General features: G+C 46.6%; 1 protein-coding gene across 1 annotated transcript; it reads left to right on the top strand.

The window, feature by feature from the left end:
• The first annotated feature begins 424 nt into the window (after positions 1-424).
• Positions 425-19,796, top strand: FBXO21 (F-box protein 21). The gene is made up of 12 exons (XM_009995675.1): positions 425-519; positions 2,439-2,574; positions 4,260-4,354; positions 7,960-8,081; positions 8,985-9,131; positions 10,257-10,390; positions 10,484-10,620; positions 11,578-11,754; positions 12,751-12,883; positions 15,129-15,319; positions 16,259-16,416; positions 19,409-19,796. Exons 1-12 carry the CDS (start codon positions 425-427, stop codon positions 19,585-19,587), a joined length of 1,704 nt encoding a protein of 567 aa, XP_009993977.1. The 3' UTR covers positions 19,588-19,796.
• The last annotated feature ends 385 nt before the right edge of the window (positions 19,797-20,181 follow it).

Here is a 20,181-nt window from a genome sequence, read left to right as displayed (position 1 = left end):
ATTTGAAATGTTTTAGCCAGGAATAAAGCATCAAAGTGTTATTGCTCATATTGTTTATGTCATGGTGGTTTTAGCAGTTCCAGGAACACCACTGCTCCTTTACTGGGGCCACCAGAGTAGGTCATGTTTATCTGCTACCTGGTTTTGTCTGCATTTTGGCACAGGAAAAGCAGCAATATTGCTTTCTCTTAATTGCCAGTTGGCTTCTAAAATTTAGCATGGCTCAAATGAGGGGATTATTCTCTTTTCATGGGTAAAAAAAGGCTACTGAACAATTCCAACTCCCCCCCCATTCACCCAAGCTTGGGGTGGCTGGCCAGATCCTATCACCAATTCAGTGCCTCTTAATTTCTGAAGCAAACCTGAAAGTTTAAAAATGGTTGAGATCCAGCAGCTGAAATTGAATGTGGTGGGTGATTAGCACATGCAGCTCTCCTCCTCTGCCTTTGATAATAGAACTCTTGGCAGGAGTTTGCAGGTTGACCTTGTCATTCTGGCTGGATTCCATCCTGAGGAATTGCACTTTTTATCTTCCTAACATTTTCAATATAGTTTCAACCCCAGAAATCATTCTCTCTCACCCTAAAATAAATGATTGTCATTGTTCTTACGAGGTGGCTGCAATTCAGCAGTAGATGAATGGCCAGGGATCCAGCAGGAGAGAGGCTGTAATGGAATATGAAGTGATTTGGTTAGTCTATCAGTTTGTTTTGTGACTGGTTTTATTATTAACTGGGAGTAAAATACCTTCCAGGTGTGGACAGACACAACTCTGCCTTTTGGTCACTTGTTAATTATTGATACACTGAAGCAGTGATTGAAACATTTGGGTGGCTCTCTAGACCTAAAAATATGTAGATATATTAAATTAGATATATATATGTGTGTAACCTGAAAAGATCCTAAAGAATTCATGGAGCTGAAGGAAAATAGTTTGTAAAAACCAGTCATTACCAAGAGAGCTGCAAAATGTGAAGTAAAATCCCCTTGGAAGTGGCAAGAGGCCCTTCTCTCAGCTTTCTTTTCAGTAATATTTCCATCTGCACTGATTCTTTTTTTGCATTTCATACACAAATAATCTCTGGATACTCAGAACACTCACAAATATTGCTGTGCTGGCAGGCAAGTATTTGCACAATTGTGGCAGCACAAACACTTTTTCCTGGGAAAGGTGTTGCTGCTGATACCTCCCAAAACATCACCAGGAGTTGTGTTTTCAGTTGGACCTTGAACCACTTCTTAACCAGCTGTGGAATGGTTTAGCTTTTGGACTTTTAGACTCAGGAAAGGCCAAGTACAGCTTTGTCTAACAAGAAAGGTGTGTGGGGTGTTTCAATAGTTCTTCCTGGGATTAAAAATGAACTGCAGAAGCACCTGGCTGTCACAATTTGATTTCAGAATTCCCTGTTTTCCTCCAGTAGGTGATGCCACCAGCTTTGTGCATCCTTTTAATTAGGCCCATGAGGTAGCAGGCAGAACACAGGACAATGGAGTCTCATTCTGGTAGATGACATGAGCTCAAATGTGACACAGCTTCAGAATGTCAAGTTTGTTGGGTTGTTGCTTGTTTTGGTTTTTTTTTTTAATTAAAAAAACCTCTCCATCTCTCCTAGTAATGTGATCCTGGTGTTTATCTTGCAAAGCTCTAGAGGAAATCTCAGAAGTGTTTAGGATATTCAAATGTTGAAATATCTGGAGTATGAACCTTTTGAAGGTTTCCCACTAGGCCTTGGGAGAGTTTCCTTTTAAATAACCATTAATACACAGATGAAATCAGCTGCATTTATGCTTTGATGCCTGAGTCAGTCATTGAATTAATTTATACAATTATATGGAGCTCCTGGAGTGAGGCCAGGGAAGGCCACGGAGATGATGGGAGGGCTGGAGCAGCTCTGCTCTGGAGCCAGGCTGGGAGAGTTGGGGTGTTCAGGCTGGAGAAGAGAAGGCTCCAGGGAGACCTTAGAGCAGCTTCCAGTGCCTGAAGGGGCTCCAGGAAAGCTGGGGAGGGACCTGGGACAAGGGCAGGGAGGGATGGCATGAGGGGAACAGTTTAAAGCTGAAAGAGGGGAAGTTGAGATGAAATCTTAGGAAGAAATTCTTTGTTGTGAGAGTGGTGAGAGCCTGGCCCAGGTTGCCTAGGGAAGCTGTGGCTGCCCCATCCCTGGCAGTGTTGAAGGGCAGGTGGGATGGGGCTTGGAGCAGCCTGGGCTGGTGGGAAGTGTCCCTGCCCATGCAGGGGGGTTGGGGCTGGATGATCTTTAAGGTCCCTTCCCACCCAAACCATTCCATGATCCTATGGTTTCAGACAGTGCCATCCCTTGGCATTGTCTCAGCCCCTCACATCACATGGTTGCCATAAGCAACACGTTTCAGCTGTGGATGTTCTGGGAGGTGTTGAAGCTCTTAACGACCCTGCTCACTGGTGTCCTGTTGCACAGGTGGCCATCCCTGCTGAAGTACTACAGCCACACAGACAGTGTCAGCTGGCTGGAGGAGTACAAAGCACGGCACAATGCTGGGCTGGAGGCCCAGAGGATTGTAGCTTCCTTCTCCAAGAGGTTCTTCTCAGAACATGTAAGTCATCTTCTGTGTGTGTGTGCAACAGCCTGGCTGCTTGGTTAGTACTTCTTGTTAGTTTGTCTTTCCTCTCCACGTTCTTTCAATCTCACAGGCAGAAAATGCCCATTTCCTCACTTGGTGACAATGCTAGGTCACCAGCCAAAAGGACAGAGACAGACCAAAGGTGCCTGGAGTCCAGGCCACACTCACATGCAGCTGCTGCAGCTTCAGGAGCTCTTTGCTATTGCTGCAGGTTCAGACCTGGCTCTGGGAACTCTGAAGGACCCATAGTTTGTGGACACAACCATGACCTGGGAATTTTATCTCCCTGCAGACCTTGCACAAGGGTGCATGCTGAGCTGTCAGAAGTCATTTGAAAACAGGACCAAGGCACAGCAGGTTCCCTGAATTGGAAAGCAGATTATTTAAATTCTTTACCCAACCAAGACACTAAGATTCTTTAGCATTCAGTATGAAAAAGGTGAAAGTGGACTTTTCCAGACTCTGGAACAATAGTTACTTCATTGTCTTGTTTGCTTAGTTGCTGGCTGGGGGTTTGGACCAGTTGCAAAATTGGGTTCAACCTGATACTCTGTGGAATGAGCTGCCCACAACTTGGACTGAATCAGAAGGTTTACACAAGAGGCCACTAACCAACCACTCCTCTGTGGCTCCTTTGTAAATCTGTTGTGGTCCAGTAGAGAATTCATCTAAGATGTATGATCCTGTGATGAAATCATCTTACCTGCTTTTAAGCAGGGGTTGCCATCTTGGTTTTCACCCCTAGAGGAAGAGGCCTGTGGGGCCAACAGAGTATTTGGAGATGTGGATCTCTTAGCTGTTCTCTTTGAACTCTTCTGCTGTGGCTCCAGCAGATGGACATTTGACCATGGAGAAATGAGTGTCGGGGCATTAACTGGAGGCAGAGGCTCCCAAATTCCTCCTATGAAGACAGGCTGGGAGAGCTGAGGTGTTCAGCCTGGAGAAGAGAAGGCTCCAGGGAGACCTTAGAGCAGCTTCCAGTGCCTGAAGGGGCTCCAGGAAAGCTGGGGAGGGACTTGGGACAAGGGCAGGGAGGGAGAGGATAAGGGGGAAGGGATTAAAACTGGAAGAGGGGAGATTGAGATTAAATCGAGGAGGAAATTGTTTGGTGTGAGGGTGGTGAGAGCCTGGCCCTCGCCATGTGAAGCTGTGGCTCCCCCATCCCTTGGAGCCCAGGTTGCTCCAAGCCCCATCCAACCTGCCCCGTTGGGATGTGTCACTGCCCATGCAGGGAGTTGGAACTAGATGATCTTTAAGGTTCTTTCCAACCATTCAGTAATACCCAAAGGCCTAATAATTAGTCCCATCTCCTGTGGGACTAGAAACTGCAGCTTCATTCTCTGCTTAGGATTGAGGGAAGAGAATTCCAGCCCGGTCCCACTAGGTCCTGCAGGGTGCCTGCTGAGGTTCAGTACAGTGGGAATCCCTTACTCTGCCTGTGTCCTAGGCTGAAAAGCTTGAAAACAAAAAGATTTCTTAGAATTCATTCAAAGCTTAAAAAAGATTGGAGTGGAGACTATGAGTACTTGGTGAGGTGGACTTGAAGGTCTTACTGAAATGTTAAAAAATGGAACTAAATTGGTTTTGAGACTTATGAAATGATGTTATTTTGGAAAGAATCTGTTGTGCTCTGTGTGATTCCTTGTCTGGTTTGACAGGTCCCATGTGATGGATTCAGTGACATTGAGACTCTTGGGTGCCCAAGTCATTTTTTTGAGGATGAGCTGATGTGTATCCTTAACATGGAAGGAAGGTAAGGAAGAGAGGGGTTGGAATGGGAGGGATTTTTCCCCTTTCACCAGTTAAAGGAGAATGGTACTGTGGTGAATGCCTGACCTCAGCCTCTCTCCTTCTGTCACTCTCATAAAACAATACCACCAGGCTTCCTAAAGCTGGAAATTATTGTGGTGTGTGTAATTTCAGGACAACTTTCATATTCCCAGAAGAAACAATGAAAACTAATCCACACAAGGAAGTTACTCTGGCTTTGTGTTGTTGCTTGTTTCCATGCCAGTTCAGAATATCTCCCCTGACATGTCACGTGGAGCCTCTGTGGTAGTTTTGGCTTAAGGAGTTCTTCTCATCATGATGGGTTTTTCCTAATTTGGAGGGAAACAGGGATACTCTGGGGATTGCCACCCTGTATTTTGGAAATACAGGGGTTTTTCCTTCTCTTTTAGTAGCCCCAAATAATGGCAAAACCTGCAGTTCTGGAAATTAATCAGAAAGGTGGAATGCCAGGCAGGTGAATAAACCTTTGGGTTTGCATCTGCCTGGGTATTCTCATCACCATGGTTGACACTGGGGAAGATGAATAAGTCACTGCTTTACTTGAAGGTTTTTCTGCTGGGGACATAAAAACCATGCTGGTTTTGCTGTGGTACAGAGCAGTAAAAGATGGCTCTTGATGGAGACTAATAGCCTTGATTAAAGGGGCTGTTAGTAGAGCTTGGGAAAACATAACTGGAATGGCAATCACTTCATATTTGCTTTTTCACATCCATTTTATTACCTTCTCTATTTGAACTGGGACTCAGCATCTCTCATTTGACAACTGGTTAAAAAGCTTTTCAGCCTTTGCACTGGCCAAATGCCTCCCCATAAAGCAGAATTGATGCTAATTGCACCCTGATTAAGCTGCAGTCATTGCTATTCAGGAGCATTAGGCTAAATCATTTCCCTGGAAGATATCCCAATAAAGCAGTTGTCCCTATTGAGCACCCCAGTTGATTGGAAGAGGATAAAGTGTTATGAGGTTTGATTGTTCTCCTGTCTAGTAGGATGGAGAAGGCTGATGTGACCTGCAATCTGGAGGAGAGGAAATGACAGCAGGGTTGAGGTGTTTTATTTCTGAAAAAGGAACCTGGACTTGTTTTAAAGACATGGAAAGGCAGAGCCTGGAAATCAGGAGAATTTTCCCTTTGGGTTTTTTAGGAGGGCCAGGGCTTTGTGCCATCCCTAAGTGGTGTAAAAGTGCTCAGTGAGGCACTGGGGAACCCATTGCTAAAGGCCAGAGCTTGCTTGGATTCCTGGGATTTGAATGTCATATTTCAGGTATTTCTGGATAATAGCCAGCTCTCTTCTTGGGCCCTCTGCCTTCACTTGTTATTTCAGAAGATATTTTTCCTCTGGGGACTTTAGGTTTTTTAGTCTGTATGCTATTGAACCTGCATTCATATCCCTCATCAATTTATGTTTCATGCTGAGAGGATCCAGTCAGACTGAGGCTAATGGTTTATCAATAAAATGTAATCAGATATTCCTGAACTGCTTTCGTTTGGATCTGTGTTCTTTCCTGGGATACTGTGTCATCTCAAAATTAATACCTGGTGATAGGATAAAAACCAGAGGTGACAGGAGCAACATTTTGCAGGTGTCTTGGGTTGTGGTATTGTGTTGTTGAGTTTCTTCTTAGCATTTATCTTTTTGTGGCCATGATGGTTTTGTCTAGAAAACCAATAGTTTTTTTTGTGGTTGAGCACTGGAACAAGCTCCCCAGGGAGCTGGTCACAGCGCCAAGCCTGCCTGAGTTCAAGAATCAACTCCCTCAGAAGGGCATCCAGGCAGGTCTGTTTTATTACCTTCTCTATTTGAACTGGGACTCAGCATCTCTCATTTGACAACTGGTTAAAAAGCTTTTCAGCCTTTGCACTGGCCAAATGCCTCCCCATAAAGCAGAATTGATGCTAATTGCACCCTGATTAAGCTGCAGTCATTGCTATTCAGGAGCATTAGGCTAAATCATTTCCCTGGAAGATATCCCAATAAAGCAGTTGTCCCTATTGAGCACCCCAGTTGATTGGAAGAGGATAAAGTGTTATGAGGTTTGATTGTTCTCCTGTCTAGTAGGATGGAGAAGGCTGATGTGACCTGCAATCTGGAGGAGAGGAAATGACAGCAGGGTTGAGGTGTTTTATTTCTGAAAAAGGAACCTGGACTTGTTTTAAAGACATGGAAAGGCAGAGCCTGGAAATCAGGAGAATTTTCCCTTTGGGTTTTTTAGGAGGGCCAGGGCTTTGTGCCATCCCTAAGTGGTGTAAAAGTGCTCAGTGAGGCACTGGGGAACCCATTGCTAAAGGCCAGAGCTTGCTTGGATTCCTGGGATTTGAATGTCATATTTCAGGTATTTCTGGATAATAGCCAGCTCTCTTCTTGGGCCCTCTGCCTTCACTTGTTATTTCAGAAGATATTTTTCCTCTGGGGACTTTAGGTTTTTTAGTCTGTATGCTATTGAACCTGCATTCATATCCCTCATCAATTTATGTTTCATGCTGAGAGGATCCAGTCAGACTGAGGCTAATGTTTTATCAATAAAATGTAATCAGATATTCCTGAACTGCTTTCGTTTGGATCTGTGTTCTTTCCTGGGATACTGTGTCATCTCAAAATTAATACCTGGTGATAGGATAAAAACCAGAGGTGACAGGAGCAACATTTTGCAGGTGTCTTGGGTTGTGGTATTGTGTTGTTGAGTTTCTTCTTAGCATTTATCTTTTTGTGGCCATGATGGTTTTGTCTAGAAAACCAATAGGTTTTTTTGTGGTTGAGCACTGGAACAAGCTCCCCAGGGAGCTGGTCACAGCGCCAAGCCTGCCTGAGTTCAAGAATCAACTCCCTCAGAAGGGCATCCAGGCAGGTCTGAGCAGCCTGTCCCAGGGCTCTGTCACCCTCACAGCAAAGAAGTTTCTCCTCATGTTGAGGTGGAACTTCCTGGGCTCCAGTTTGAATCCATTGCCCCGTCCTGTCCCAGGGCACAAGTGACAAGAGCTTGTCCTGCCTTCTTGATGCCCTCATGTATTTATGGACATTCATTAGATCCCCCCTCAGTCTTCTCCTCTCCAGACTGAACAGCCCCAGGTCTCTCAGCCTTTCCTTATCAGGCAGGTGTTCCAGTCCCTTCATCATCCTCGTGGCCTCCATTGGACTCTCTCCAGTAGATCCCTGTCCCTCTGGAACTGGGGAGCCCAGAACTGGACACAAGACTCCAAGTGGGAACTCACCAGGGCCGAGTAGAGTGGGAGGAGAACCTCCTGTGACCTGCTGGAGACTTTCCTCCTGATACACCCCAGGATTCCATTGGCCTTCTTGGCCACAAGGGCACGTTGTTGTCCCAAGAAGTGTTTGGATGATGCTCTTGGGCATGTGGTGTGATTCTTGGGGTGCCCTACACAGGGACAGGAGCTGAACTTGATGATCCTGTTGGGTCCCTTCCAACTCAGCACGTTCTGTGATTCTGTGATGATTCGATGGTTTGAGTCTAAGCAGTAAATCTGTATTCCCTGGAAAAATTAAATATTCACCCTGAAAGTGCCTGGTTTAGGGCAATACTACTATTTTTTTTTGTGTTGAAATATGCAGGAAAGGCCTCACCTGGAAGTACTATGCCAAGAAAATCCTGTATTTCCTACGGCAACAGAATATTTTGAAAAATCTGAAGGAGTATCTGCAGCGTCCGACCGACCGGCAGTCGTTTCTGGAGGGTGAGTCTGGCAGAAATCCCATATAGAGCACCTCAGGACAGCTCTCCATGCTTGTTTTACCTGGAGAGAACCTTGCTTGCCTATCATTCAGCTTGGCCAACAACTGAGAATGAAGTTTGTGGTTTTGAAACCCTTGCAGTAGTTGCCCAGCGTTGCATCAGGATGTCAGGGTAACTTTTGGCTCCTGCCAATGGGAGTGAGTAATTGTCCATGCACAGATGAGCTGAAAAGCACCAGAGAAAACGTTCAGACACTTGCATTTGAATCTTAAACATCATGTTGAGTTCAGCATCCTCATCAGCAGGCATTGCAGAAGCATTTTAATTGTGGCCCTAACAGACCAACTGATGGAATTTTGAGTCAGCTCCCTATCTCCTTTCCTAAGAGCTTCTCAGATGAGGGCAAGGAGCAGGCTGCAGGCCTGGGAGCAGTTGCAGTTCAGAGACTGTTGTGCTGGGGCTTTGTCTTGTTGAAGCTGTGCAGTGAATGTAGCAGAAAGGGGAATGATGAGCAAGAATGAAAGCCCTGGAGTATAAGGCAGGAAGAAACCTGAAGCAGAAGTGAGGCTGAGATAGTTTCGGGCTCAGAGTAAAAAACTTCACCAGTTGGGAGGGTGCCAGGAGATGCAGTATGACTGGTTGAGCCTGGTCCAATACCTGCTGAATGTACATCCCTTTCGAGATGGTGTAGAGGGGAATGCTGAATTTGCCTGGCAGTTTTCATGTCAGCTTATTCTTTGCATTTTCTGGGATAAATCCAATCTGTGACTGCAGATATTAGAAGGGAGGCTCTTGTGTTCGGCTGCGATTGCTTCCTGCATGCCCGGAATTTAGAGCAAGGCAAACCCAAGCAAAACAAAAATCAAACTCAAGTCCTGTTTCTTATATAGTTTGTTTTTTCCAGGGGCTGTTTTAATTGACCAATACTGCAACCCACTCTCAGACATCTGCTTAAAAAGTGTCCAGGCACAGGTGGATGATATCACGGATAAAGTGCGCAAAGTCCTGCGGACGAAAAACCCAAGGCACCCCAGCTTGGCTTCCAAGGCAGGTACTGTACAGAAACATGTTTTCCTGCAGAGCATTCCTGCAAGTCTGTAGAAAAGGTGAAGCAGCTGTTGATTTTACTCCCAGCTCCATGTGGAAATCCACGAGTGCCACTTGGTAACTGAAGATGCCAAAGGGAAGTTGAGTCAGGGCATTCAAATATATCCCAGCCTACCTTGATCTGGTGGGGTTTGGAGAGTGAAGGAATTGCCAGCTCAAAGCTGCTCTGGTTAAACCAGGGCTGCCTTTTTGCAGGGCATGTGTGGGTTAATTGGTAAAATGCATCTTAAAACCAGTGTGACTCTGTTACTGTATGATCTTAAAGGTCTTTTCCAACCAAAATGATTCTGTAGGTGTTAGGGAGAATTTCCTCCTGGAAGGGGTTGTCAGGTCCTGGCCCAGGCTGCCCAGGGCAGTGGTGGAGTCACCACCCTTGGAGGGATTTCAAAGCCATGTAGATGTGGTGCTGAGGGACATGGTTTAGTGGTGGACCTGGCAGTGCTGGGTGAGCAGTCGTAAGGGTCTTTTCCAACCAAAACAATTCCATGAATTATTGCAGCTTAAGAAGCTGTTGTTCTCTATCCCCTGTCAAGCATATTCTCACATTTGCTTCACTCAGGAAACAGCTGCTTGTTCAGCTACAGGGTAAAAAAAAAAAGCCCAGGGTTGTGTGTCCATCTGATGCTGTCTAAGCAAAAATGATTGGGAGGGTTTTTTATCTTGTTTTGCAATTTTTCCCTGAAGTCTTGAGTAGCCCTGATATCTGTAGCACAGCTGTGGGAGAGGGGATTGACCTCTTTTTCTCTTCAAGACTCAAAGCCAGCAGCAATAAAAAGGTCACTGCTTTGATATCTCCAAAGGTCCTGGTTTTTTATAAGCACTATCTCACATATGCTGCCTCTCCAAGAGAGAGTGAGCAGTCTGAGTATCTGTGGGTCTGGAGCAGCCAAGCTGGGACTTTCAAGCAATGAAAACACTTCCCCTGCCTGGTCAAATCTCTGGAGTCTGGAATGGAGATGAATCTTCTTTTTACTCAGTCCCATCTAAAGAATTTTGATGTAAGATTCATTGCAAAAAGGTGAAGTATGTTTGTTTTCTTGGTGTTTATTTCATTACATGTTTTTTTTAGGAGAGGTCTTGATTCCAGAAGTGGAGCTTCAGAGGCAGGTACTTGATGCTATGAATTGTGTCCTCTATGAGCAGCTAAAATACAAAGGAAATGAGCTGGATTACTACAACTCCCTGAATTCCTACATTCACCAGGTACGTGTGTGTTGGACGAAAGAAATCAAACCTTGGGGTTATGTGGGTTTTTTTTTTAATATCCCACATCTTCATCACATCTTTATCCTCCAGGTTTTGATCCGCAGGACAGGAATTCCCATCAGTTTGTCTGTGCTTTATTTAACAATTGCCAGGCAGCTGGGAGTCAAACTTGAGCCAGTCAACTTCCCAAGCCATTTTCTGCTGAGATGGTGCCAAGGAAAAGAAGGGTAAGTGGATTTTGAAGTTGTGTCCACAGTGATAAAAGCCATAAAACATTTACAGCTCTAAACCTATTCCAGAAGGTGGAGTTCTTTTCCATCTGTAATTCTCCAGAAGGAAAGATCAGACTTCTAAAGTAAGTTTTCCCAAAACTCTGGTGAATGAGAACAGATTGCCTGAGTGTGAAATAATAGTGACCATGAGGTAATGGTTCTCTTAGTTTCTTAAATAATAATAAGAAGAAATTGCATTTTACTGTTTATTGTGCTGATTCCATGTAGCCTTTCCTATAGAACAGCTGCTAGAGACCTTTGCTGTTGTTCTGTGCACTCACTTAATTCTCTGAGTCAGTGCAGGATCCATCTTTGACCAGATCAGGATGAATTTACAGAAATCTGTATTTTGTGAAGGAGATCAGCAATCCAGTTCAGAGCCAGGTTGTGTCTCTGTACAGCCCATTGATCACTGGGCTGCAGAGCTGTATGTGTGGGCTCTGCTGCACTTGTCAGTGCAGTGTCATAGGATAAACTGCACTTGTCAGTGCAGTGTCATAGGTTAAGTATTGTAACCTCTGGAGAGAGTCCAGAGGAGGCCACAGAGATGATGGGAGGGCTGGAGCAGTTCTGCTCTGAAGACAGGCTGGGAGAGTTGGGATGTTCAGCCTGGAGAAGAGAAGGCTCCAGGGAGACCTGAGAGCACCTTCCAGTGCCTGAAGGGGCTCTAGGAAAGCTGGGGAGGGAACCTGCATGATGGAGTGAAAAGTCCCCTTTGTTTCTTTGTCTTTTCCCATCTACCTTTATCCAAAGAAGAAGCTGGGAGGAGAGAGAAGATGCCAGGTAATCTCTTTTTAGAAGGGAGCTGAGGAATGAATGACACTTGTTTTCCAAACAAGCTTGAAAGTGCTGAGGGAAGGGACTTCACTAGGGACCCATCATGACAACTCGGTTTCCTTGGTGTTTCTTTAGGAGCACAGATATTTTTGACTACACCTACATCGATGCCTTTGGGAAGGGGAAGCAGCTGACAGTGAAGGAGTGTGAGTACCTCATTGGCCACCACGTGACAGAAGAGTTCTATGGAGTGGTGACTTCCAAAGAAGTCTTGCAGCGTATGGTGGGAAACCTCTTAAACCTTGGCAAGCGGTGAGTTGGGAATCATCTGGCCTGTGAGGCCTGTGGAAAAATGGGCCCAGGGTATCCTGGCTGCATATCTGAAAAGGCTGCTTCACACTGTTGGAGTGAGTGCTTTAAAAAGGTGTCAGTCATAGAGTTGCTAGGGTTGGAAGGGACTGCTGGACATCTAGTCCAACCCCCCTGCTAGAGAAGGTCACCTACAGCAGATCCCACAGGAACACATCCAGCGGGTTTTGGAATGTCTCCAGAGAAGGAGACTCCACAGCCTCTCTGGGCAGCCTGGCCCAGGGCTCTGTCACCCTCACAGGAAAGAAGTTTCTCCTTATGTTTAGTTTGAACCTCCTGTGCTCCAGCTTGTGCCCATTGCCCCTTGTCCTGAGTCACCCCAGGGGTCTTGAAAATTCCATATGTGACTTCGCATTGCTTGGTTGCTTTTAATCACTTGCAGCAGGAAAACAAGAACACTTGGTAACAGTAGTTCTCTCAAGAAAATGGACACATTGGTCTTTGTGAAAAGCCATTAGGGACTGTCCCCCTTAAGAGCAGGGACCTTGGTTATGATCTGACAAGCACAACCCATGGGCTCAAAAGAGCAGTTTCAAGACCACTGTTGGTTTGTAGGAAATCTGGTTTTATTTTCAAACGTCCCTGATAGCCCCTTTCCCAATTAGTCATAGACAGTAATGATAGAGTGAAAGGATTGTGTTGGGTGTGATTAAGCTAGAGGAACAAAAGCAGATTTGAAAAGGAATTAACCTGGGGAGTGAACTCTCTTTGTAGCATGATTGGATCAAGTAGGACACCAGTGAAGTGGGAGGGCAGAGTCCAGTCACAAGCTGTGTAGCATTTTCATCTGGGCAGGCTGTGGGATGGGAGGAGTGACAGCCAGCCCCAGAGTCACTCCTAGTGAGTGTGCCTGTAGCATCCTGATGGGTGACACATCAGAGCAGTGGGGACAGGGGCTGAAGGGCTGGCTTTACAACTGGGTTTCTTTTTTGCTGGCAGAGAAAGCACTGATCAATCTTACCAGCTCTTGAGAGACTCCTTGGATCTGTACCTGGCCATGTATCCAGACAATGTGCAGCATCTGATGCTCCAGGCTAGGTTGTACTTCCACCTGGGAATCTGGCCAGAAAAGGTACCTCACCACTCAGCTGTGTATTTTCTGATACCCTCAGCACCATGAACACAAATCTATTGATTTTTGGGCTATGTCAGCTTTCATTACACTCTGCCACAAGTTGTTGCTGTAATAAATGCAATGGGACCAGTTCTCACATTTCAAAAGAATCAATTTCTACTGTGTGAAGCAGCGAAAAGAGGATGATTTTTGCTTGGTTGCCCTTAGGGGGGAACTTGTGAGCAGCCTGGAGTCTGAGTCATAATTTATGATTTACTGCTCAAGTGTGACAGTTTATCTTGCAACCAATATTGTGGACTTCTGGCTGGGAGTTATAAGAGCATTCTTTTTGGTTTATGGCTAGATTGTGGTGGTGGTGATAAAAGCAGCTGCTGGACTCATGTAAAAGGAGCAGAAAACTTGTAGGAAATTATCTTCTATAAACATGATCAAAACTGTTCTCTGGAACCTTGGCCAATTAGTGGCTCTTGTGAAGAAGCAACATCAAAAAGAACCATAAGGACAGAAATATTTAATATTAGAAACTTGAGTCCTGCCACCTTGTGAATGGGAAAGAAGGTACAGAGTCCTACAAGTTGTCTCATCTGTCATCCATGTCTTTCAGTTTGGGGAAGAGGCAGGTAGCTCAAAAAGGTGCTTCCCAGTCCAAAACTTCAGTGAAGCTCACAGGGTTGGGCAATGCCCCTGCAATTCCAAAAGTGAGGTTTGGGTGAGGGGGCAGCAGAATTGGGTGGACAGCTGAGCAGAAAACAAAGCTTTTCCCACCAAATGGTCTGAAACAGAAGGCTGCTGGAGAAGCTGCCTGCCTTTTGGGGGTCAAACAGTTGCCAGCTGCAATGAACATGTGCAAATTTGGGAGTTTTCAGCATTGGATCCAGTTGTTCCAGGTTGTTGGGTAGGATCATAGGTAGGCAGAGGAAAAGCTCTTGGAGTCTGACAGGACAGAAGATACCAGATTTGAGAGAGGTATGCCAGATTTATGGGAAGTGGTGGAGAATCTTCAAAGTCAAGCAGAGCTGCACAGAATGTTGTCCTAAATGTTTGCAAAGAAAAGTAAATGGAAATGCCAAGAATCTCTGGCAGCATTGGCCACTGTGCTGAGCCTTCCTCTTTCTGTAGGATTTCCCTGGATTTTCACATCCTTAGGATGCCAGCCACGGAATTGAGGTGGCCAAGATGCCTGGGCTGTGTTCCTCCTCATACCTAATGACTCATCTGTTCTTTTTCTGAGTTTATTTTCATCACCTCTTGGCTGATGCTCAGGCTCAACAGCCTGAGATTTCTGTTCCTCCCCTGCTGCTGCTCTGAACTTAGGCTTGACCAAAACTTCCAGCATGTGGTCAAGGATACCATCCTTTTTGCCACGTGCCAAAAGACATCTGGGGCATATTTTCAGTGACAGTGACAATACCTCACCATTAATCCCATTAATATCCTGAAAGTGTCTCACATTGCCCCAGCACTTGGGGTGTTTGATGGTGGGACAGATGTACCTGTCCTTTCCCAACCTGTCTAGACAACAGTTTTGGTAAGAGCAAGAAGAAAAAAAAACAAAACCCAAATATTTCAACTTGCATTGCCTGCCTGTAACAAACTGGGCAGCAGAGGCTCTGGTATCATGCCAGAGGGTGTTAGAGGGCTGGTATTCTGGATCTACAGGATTTGCTGCTTTGAGAGCACCTTTAAAGTTAATCTTTAGTCATCCTGAGCTGAGCAGGTTCTCTGTTCACCATTTCATGGTGCACCCTCACAGAGGTTGGTTGTGTTTCCTTCTGTGCTGCCCTCTGTTTCCTCTGCCAGGGTCCCACAGACACACTGAGCAGCTCTTTCAAACTCAAGTGTTTGTTCTCAAGTACAACAGAAGTCATCTGGAATCACCAGTGTGGGAGACTAGCAGCAGCTCTCTGAGAAGCCTTGACACAGTCTCTTAGTGCTCTGGTCGTGAAATGTGATGTGATCAGCTGGTGTGAGTTGGTTTTAAGGAGTTCCTGTGCTCAACAGTGCCCTTCCTTGGAAGCAGGGAGCTTTATGAAAGGAAAAGGAGAGAACTGATGGTGATTTCTCCTAAGCAGGTGTGAAGAACCTGCTTAGGAGTGTGTAGCCAGAGCAAAGGTTCTCAGTCCTGTGAGGAGGACTCGTGTGGCATCTAGGCCTGGGTGCTTAGACTTTTGTGAGTGCTGGACTGCTCTGGGTGCTAGACACCTGATCTGACCCTGTCCTTTTTTTGGTTTGGTTGCTAAAGGTTCTGGACATCTTGCAGCATATTCAGGCTTTGGACCCATCCCAGCACGGGGCTGTGGGGTACTTGGTTCAACACACCCTGGAGCACATCGAGCGGCGGAAGGAGGAGGTGGGGCCCGAGGTGAAGCACCGCTCGGATGAGAAGCACAGAGAGGTCTGCTTCTCCATTGGGCTGGTGATGAAACACAAGAGGTGAGCCCTTCCAAACCTTCCCTCATTAACAGGCTGGGCTGTAACAAGTGCAGAAGTTCTGACAGTAATGAGACGTGGTTGTGTCTGCCAAGGAGGTACCTGGAATGGAAAAGGCCAGGCATGTACGGCCATGCCATTCCCTTGGGCAGAAAAGATGGGAGCAGCTCTGTCCTTTGGGAGAGCAAGTGTATTCACTGCTGTTTGCTTGTGTAGTGACTTGGCTGAGTGGTCATACATCACACAGGGGAAATATCCACAGCCCAGAGCTCTAAGAATCATCAGTGATCAGTTAATGAGGGTCTGTGGAGTAGAACCAACTTCAAAGGAGATGGTGAGATTCCTCAGACAGGTTGTGGATCTTTCCCTGTGCTATGATTATCCCCTTCCTGCACTGCTCAGAGGCTTTATGTTCCTGGCCAGAATGACATGCCAGAAGTCTTGCTTTGGCCACTCCTCTGACTCAACAAGACATCTGGGGCATATTTTCAGTGACAGTGACAATACCTCACCATTAATCCCATTAATATCCTGAAGATAATGGAGCTTTGTTTCTGGGACTTCAGAATTGGGGTTCCCACATTCGTGTGGTGGGCACAGAAGTAATTGCACAACACAGCAGGGTGGCTCATCCCCTCCCTGTTCCTTGTTTCCTGTTCTCCCAGTTGCTGACATTCAGTCTCTTTTCTTGCTCACATTTGCTTTTTCTTTGTCCTCAGCTGTTTGTTCTTCTCTGTTTATCCAGTCACTCCCAGTCATTTCCCCCCACCTCAAAATAAACACAACAAATCTATCTTAGTTTTTTTTTCCCCTCTTGTTCCTCTCCTCCCTGTGCCAAGCCCCAGGAGGCTTCTCTCCTGTTTGTGCTCTGTTAGTCTTGAGGAAAAAGAGCTGGCTCTGGAGTTTTCACAGTCCTTTTTTGTTGGTTTTTTTATTCATTAGATATGGCTATAACTGTGTGATTTATGGCTGGGATCCTGCCTGCATGATGGGGCACGAATGGATCCGGAATATGAACGTCCACAGCCTTCCACATGGCCCCCACCAGCCTTTCTACAACGTGCTTGTGGAAGATGGATCTTGCAGATATGCTGCTCAAGGTGGGCAGGAGTCTCCTGTGATGAGTGTCTGTCTAGAAGGACATCAGGAGAAAGGGATGCTCGAGGGACTCACTCTTTTTAAGCATAAAACATAAACTGTTTGTTAAAGTCAAGGTAGGAAGGAAAAGGATCTTGAATCCTGCCTGCTTTGTTTGCTTTCCATGAAATCAGTGCTGTTAGGAATGAACACTAAAGACCACTCTGGTGTCATCTCCTCTTGTCCAAGAAATGTGTTTTGGATGTGATTGGTTTTATGGTGTAAACCAGGGCTGCTGCTTTTGAAAGTCATTCAACTTTTGCTGCAGCCTGAAGTTCTGTTAGCAGCTCTTGCTCCTTGAAGTGATAACTGTGCTTTGGGCAGGGCCTCAAAACAGGATCTTTGCTTCTCAGGACCTGGTTCTGAGCAGCTGTCATCAAGATCCTGTACCTGCCAAGATGCCAGAGAGCACAGGTAGGGTGGCTTTTAGTGCCACCTCCAGTAAGAATGGGGCAAAAAAGAGCTTCTCTTTACAAGTGCCAAGAGGTGTCAGGAATCTCCATCACCCATTGTTTAAGCAACATGCCATAAGAAAGGAAATTATTGTCTGATGGTCAGAAAATGAGGTTAGGACACAGGACAAAGTGCCAAGCTGAGGTTCCAAAGGAAAAAAAAAACAAAACCAAAAGTACATCTCTGACTCTGTACCCTGCAAACAGAGTATTGCTTTCCTCATGTTTGTTCTTCTGCCTGTGACATGGAGACATCCCATCCAGCTGGCAGGGCAGCAGCACAGCCTGCCTGTGTTTTGCTAAGATGTGGAAGCTGCTGGAGGGGAAGTCTGAACAGAATGCAGTTCAGCTCTTTCACTCAGGGCTTCTCCCCAGTGTTTTCTGCTCCCACACATGTGAGCAAGAGGTGATTTGGCAGGAGGGGACACTCCTGCCAAAGTAGGTTTAAAGTGCAGGTAGTTTTCACTGTCCTCTGTGTTACTTGATATGCACTAGTCCAAAAAGATGAAGTGGAGACTGGGAAAGCTGCAGCTCAGCTTATATTAGGCAGCACTTGGCCTTTCAGAGAGTCTTAAAAAACCAAAAATTCTTGTGTACAGTGGGTTGATATTAAATGTGCATCTCAGTGGAATCTAATCAGATAATTGTCCACAGTGCTTATGGGTCTGAGTCATCTCTCAGATCTTTTGTCTAATTGTTTAGAAACAAATATAATGCTGGCAGGTCCCAGAGCACAGGATATGTTGGCCAAGCTGTAGGTTGATACTCTCATCTCTGTGGCACCCAAGTGTCCTGATCTTGCTGGGAAAAATGGAAGAGTTTGTCCTTTCTTGCTGAAATCCTGCTGCCTATTGAGTAGCCACTCTCAAATACGTCCTCAGGTTATTTGGGAAGGCACTGTTTCCTAACTGACTGACTTGACTTTGGGGAGAAGATGGTGGTTTTTTTACTGAGGGAATCTTCAATTAATCTGCCTGCAGAGTTTGATCTGGCCAGCTCAGAAATAACAGCCAGCTTGTCATTGAATAATGTCATAATGTCATTGAATCATGGAATGGGTTGGGTTGGAAGGGACTTTAAAGATCATCCAGTTCCAACCCCCATGGGCAGGGACACCTCCCACCAGCCCAGGTTGCTCCAAGCCCCATCCACCCTGCCCTTCAACCCTGCCGGGATGGGGGCAGCCACAGCTTCCCCGGGCAACCTGGGCCAGGCTCTCACCACCCTGACAGCAAAGAATTTCCTCCTCATGTCCAACCTCAACCTCCCCCCTTGCTACCTCTATTCTGAGTCCTTCCTGTAAATCTGTGGGCTGAGCTGTAGCTAATTCCAAAGCACCAGATTCACACAGTGAGGCTGGGATCTGCCTGTCCACTCTTGTCTTCCTTTTGTTTGCTCTGTAGCAGCACGGGCCAGGTATCTGTGGCTCAGAACTGCTGGTCAGCACTTTTCTCAGGCTCCCCACCTAGTGCTGATCTGGCTTCTCCAAGTCTTTCCCCTCCTGCCAGCTGGTTTCATCACCCTGTTCTTCCCTTGGTGCACAGCTCACTGCTCAGCCACACTTCTGCAGAGCAGGCTGGAGTGCACCTTGTTTCCTGCAGTGGTGCAGTGCACAGAAAAGGTGCTTGGCAAGGACTGCACCAGCCCACTGAGGTGTGGGAAGTCTGGTGGTTCTGGCTGCATGTGCTGCCGCACAGAAGCTTCAAAGAGCCTGTGTAGATTAATGCAGCTCGTGTGTGTGTGCTCTCTGGAGTGAGCTGAGCAGCTTCACAAGCAGGTGAATGATTCCTGAAGGATGTTCTCTGCATCCCATCTTGTTCCCATCCTAAGTCAGGCTTTGAGACTTCAGCAACTTCTGTTTCTACCAGTCTATCTGGCAAAATGCCCTCATATGGGGTGTGCTGCAGGGCACCAGTGTGTGTGAGGCACTGCTGGGCTGCCTCCCAGTGCAGGTGCTGTGGGAGCTGAGGGACCCTCAGCTTGGGTCACCTTGGCATTCTAATGCTAGAGCTTCTGTGGTGCTGAACTGTTGTGTTTGATCAGGTTATCCTTTAGTGCAGAGGAGGAGGTGGGGTGCTCTGAGAAAGAAAAAGCACCTTCTTCTTAGGGACTTCACTCTCCTGTAAAGACAGGTTGAGGGAGCTGGGGGTGCTCAGTCTGGAGGAGAGAAGGCTCCAGGGAGACCTTAGAGCAGCTTCCAGTGCCTGAAGGGGCTCCAGGAAAGCTGGGGAGGGGCTTTGGACAAGGGCAGGGAGGGATGGGATGAGGGGGAACGTATTAAAACTGGAAGGGAGAGATGTAGGTTGGATGTTAGGAAGAAATTCTTCACCATGAGGACAAGAAGGCACTGGCCCAGGTTGCCCAGGGAAGCTGTGGCTGCCCCATCCCTGACGTGTTGAAGGGCAGGTTGGATGGGGCTTGGAGCAGCCTGGGCTGGTGGCAGGTGTCCCTGCTCAGAGGAACCTTAACCATTCTAGGATTCTTTCTGATTCTTTCCTAACAGAGAACCTGGAATACAACTCTGAGCCTCGGGAGATCCCTCACCCCGACATCGGCCGCTATTTCTCAGAGTTCACTGGCATTCACTACCTACCAAACACTGAGCTGGAAATCCGGTACCCGGAGGACCTGGAGCTCACCCGTGCCACAGTTCAGAAGACCTACAGTTCAGGCAAGGAGTGAGTGCAGAAGGCCTCATGAGGACAGAAGCAGCTGGAATGTAGCTTTACCCTCTTGGCAAAACTTGCACGGAAGGCGAGTTTGCTGACAATCCTTTTGGCTTAATGCATTGAAAACTGCATTGAACTTTGTAACTGGTGCTATAGCATCTGCCCGTTGCCTGCCTGCCCCTTCTGGTCCAGAGCCACGGGGACACATTGGCAGTGGAGGCCAAGCAGCATAAGATTGGACCAGATGATCCTTGAGGTCCCTTCCAACCTGGCATTCTGTGGCTAAGGATCCTGCAGGGACGGTGGCGTTGGGAGGCGCGTTGTCCTTCAGGAGGATTTGCACATCCTGCTCATTCTGTGGTTGTCTTGGCTAGAAGGTCAACACAGTGAGACACCCCTGGTGTGGAGTGTGGAAGAGCCCCCTCATCTAGAGAAGGAAGCTGCTTATCCTTGCAGTGTTGTGAGGTTTTTCTTTGGCTGTGTTTTGGGGTTGTGTTTTTTTTTAATGTGTATCTCATGCAGGTGATAGTTTTTAAAGTCTCTTAATGTTTCATTGTTGGCTTCTCCAATCTGAATTTTTGGTCAGGTTTTGCTTCACCCCTCTAGT

The sequence above is a fragment of the Chaetura pelagica genome, unplaced genomic scaffold (genome assembly GCF_000747805.2).
Source record: "Chaetura pelagica isolate M959 unplaced genomic scaffold, ChaPel_1.0 scaffold254, whole genome shotgun sequence".
In the NCBI taxonomy this organism is placed as follows: domain Eukaryota; kingdom Metazoa; phylum Chordata; class Aves; order Apodiformes; family Apodidae; genus Chaetura; species Chaetura pelagica.
Note: the sequence above shows the minus strand (reverse complement) of the source record. Positions and strands in the feature narration are given on the sequence as shown.

What these genes read in the sequence shown, in the direction of transcription:
- FBXO21 (XM_009995675.1), top strand. Translation starts at nt 425, where the DNA reads ATGCAGCTCTCCTCCTCTGCCTTTGATAATAGAACTCTTGGCAGGAGT. An exon ending in CAGCTTGGCTTCCAAGGCAG is followed by an intron (nt 9,132 to 10,256) that starts GTACTGTACAGA and finishes TGTTTTTTTTAG; the next exon opens with GAGAGGTCTTGATTCCAGAA. An exon ending in CTCTTAAACCTTGGCAAGCG is followed by an intron (nt 11,755 to 12,750) that starts GTGAGTTGGGAA and finishes TTTTGCTGGCAG; the next exon opens with AGAAAGCACTGATCAATCTT.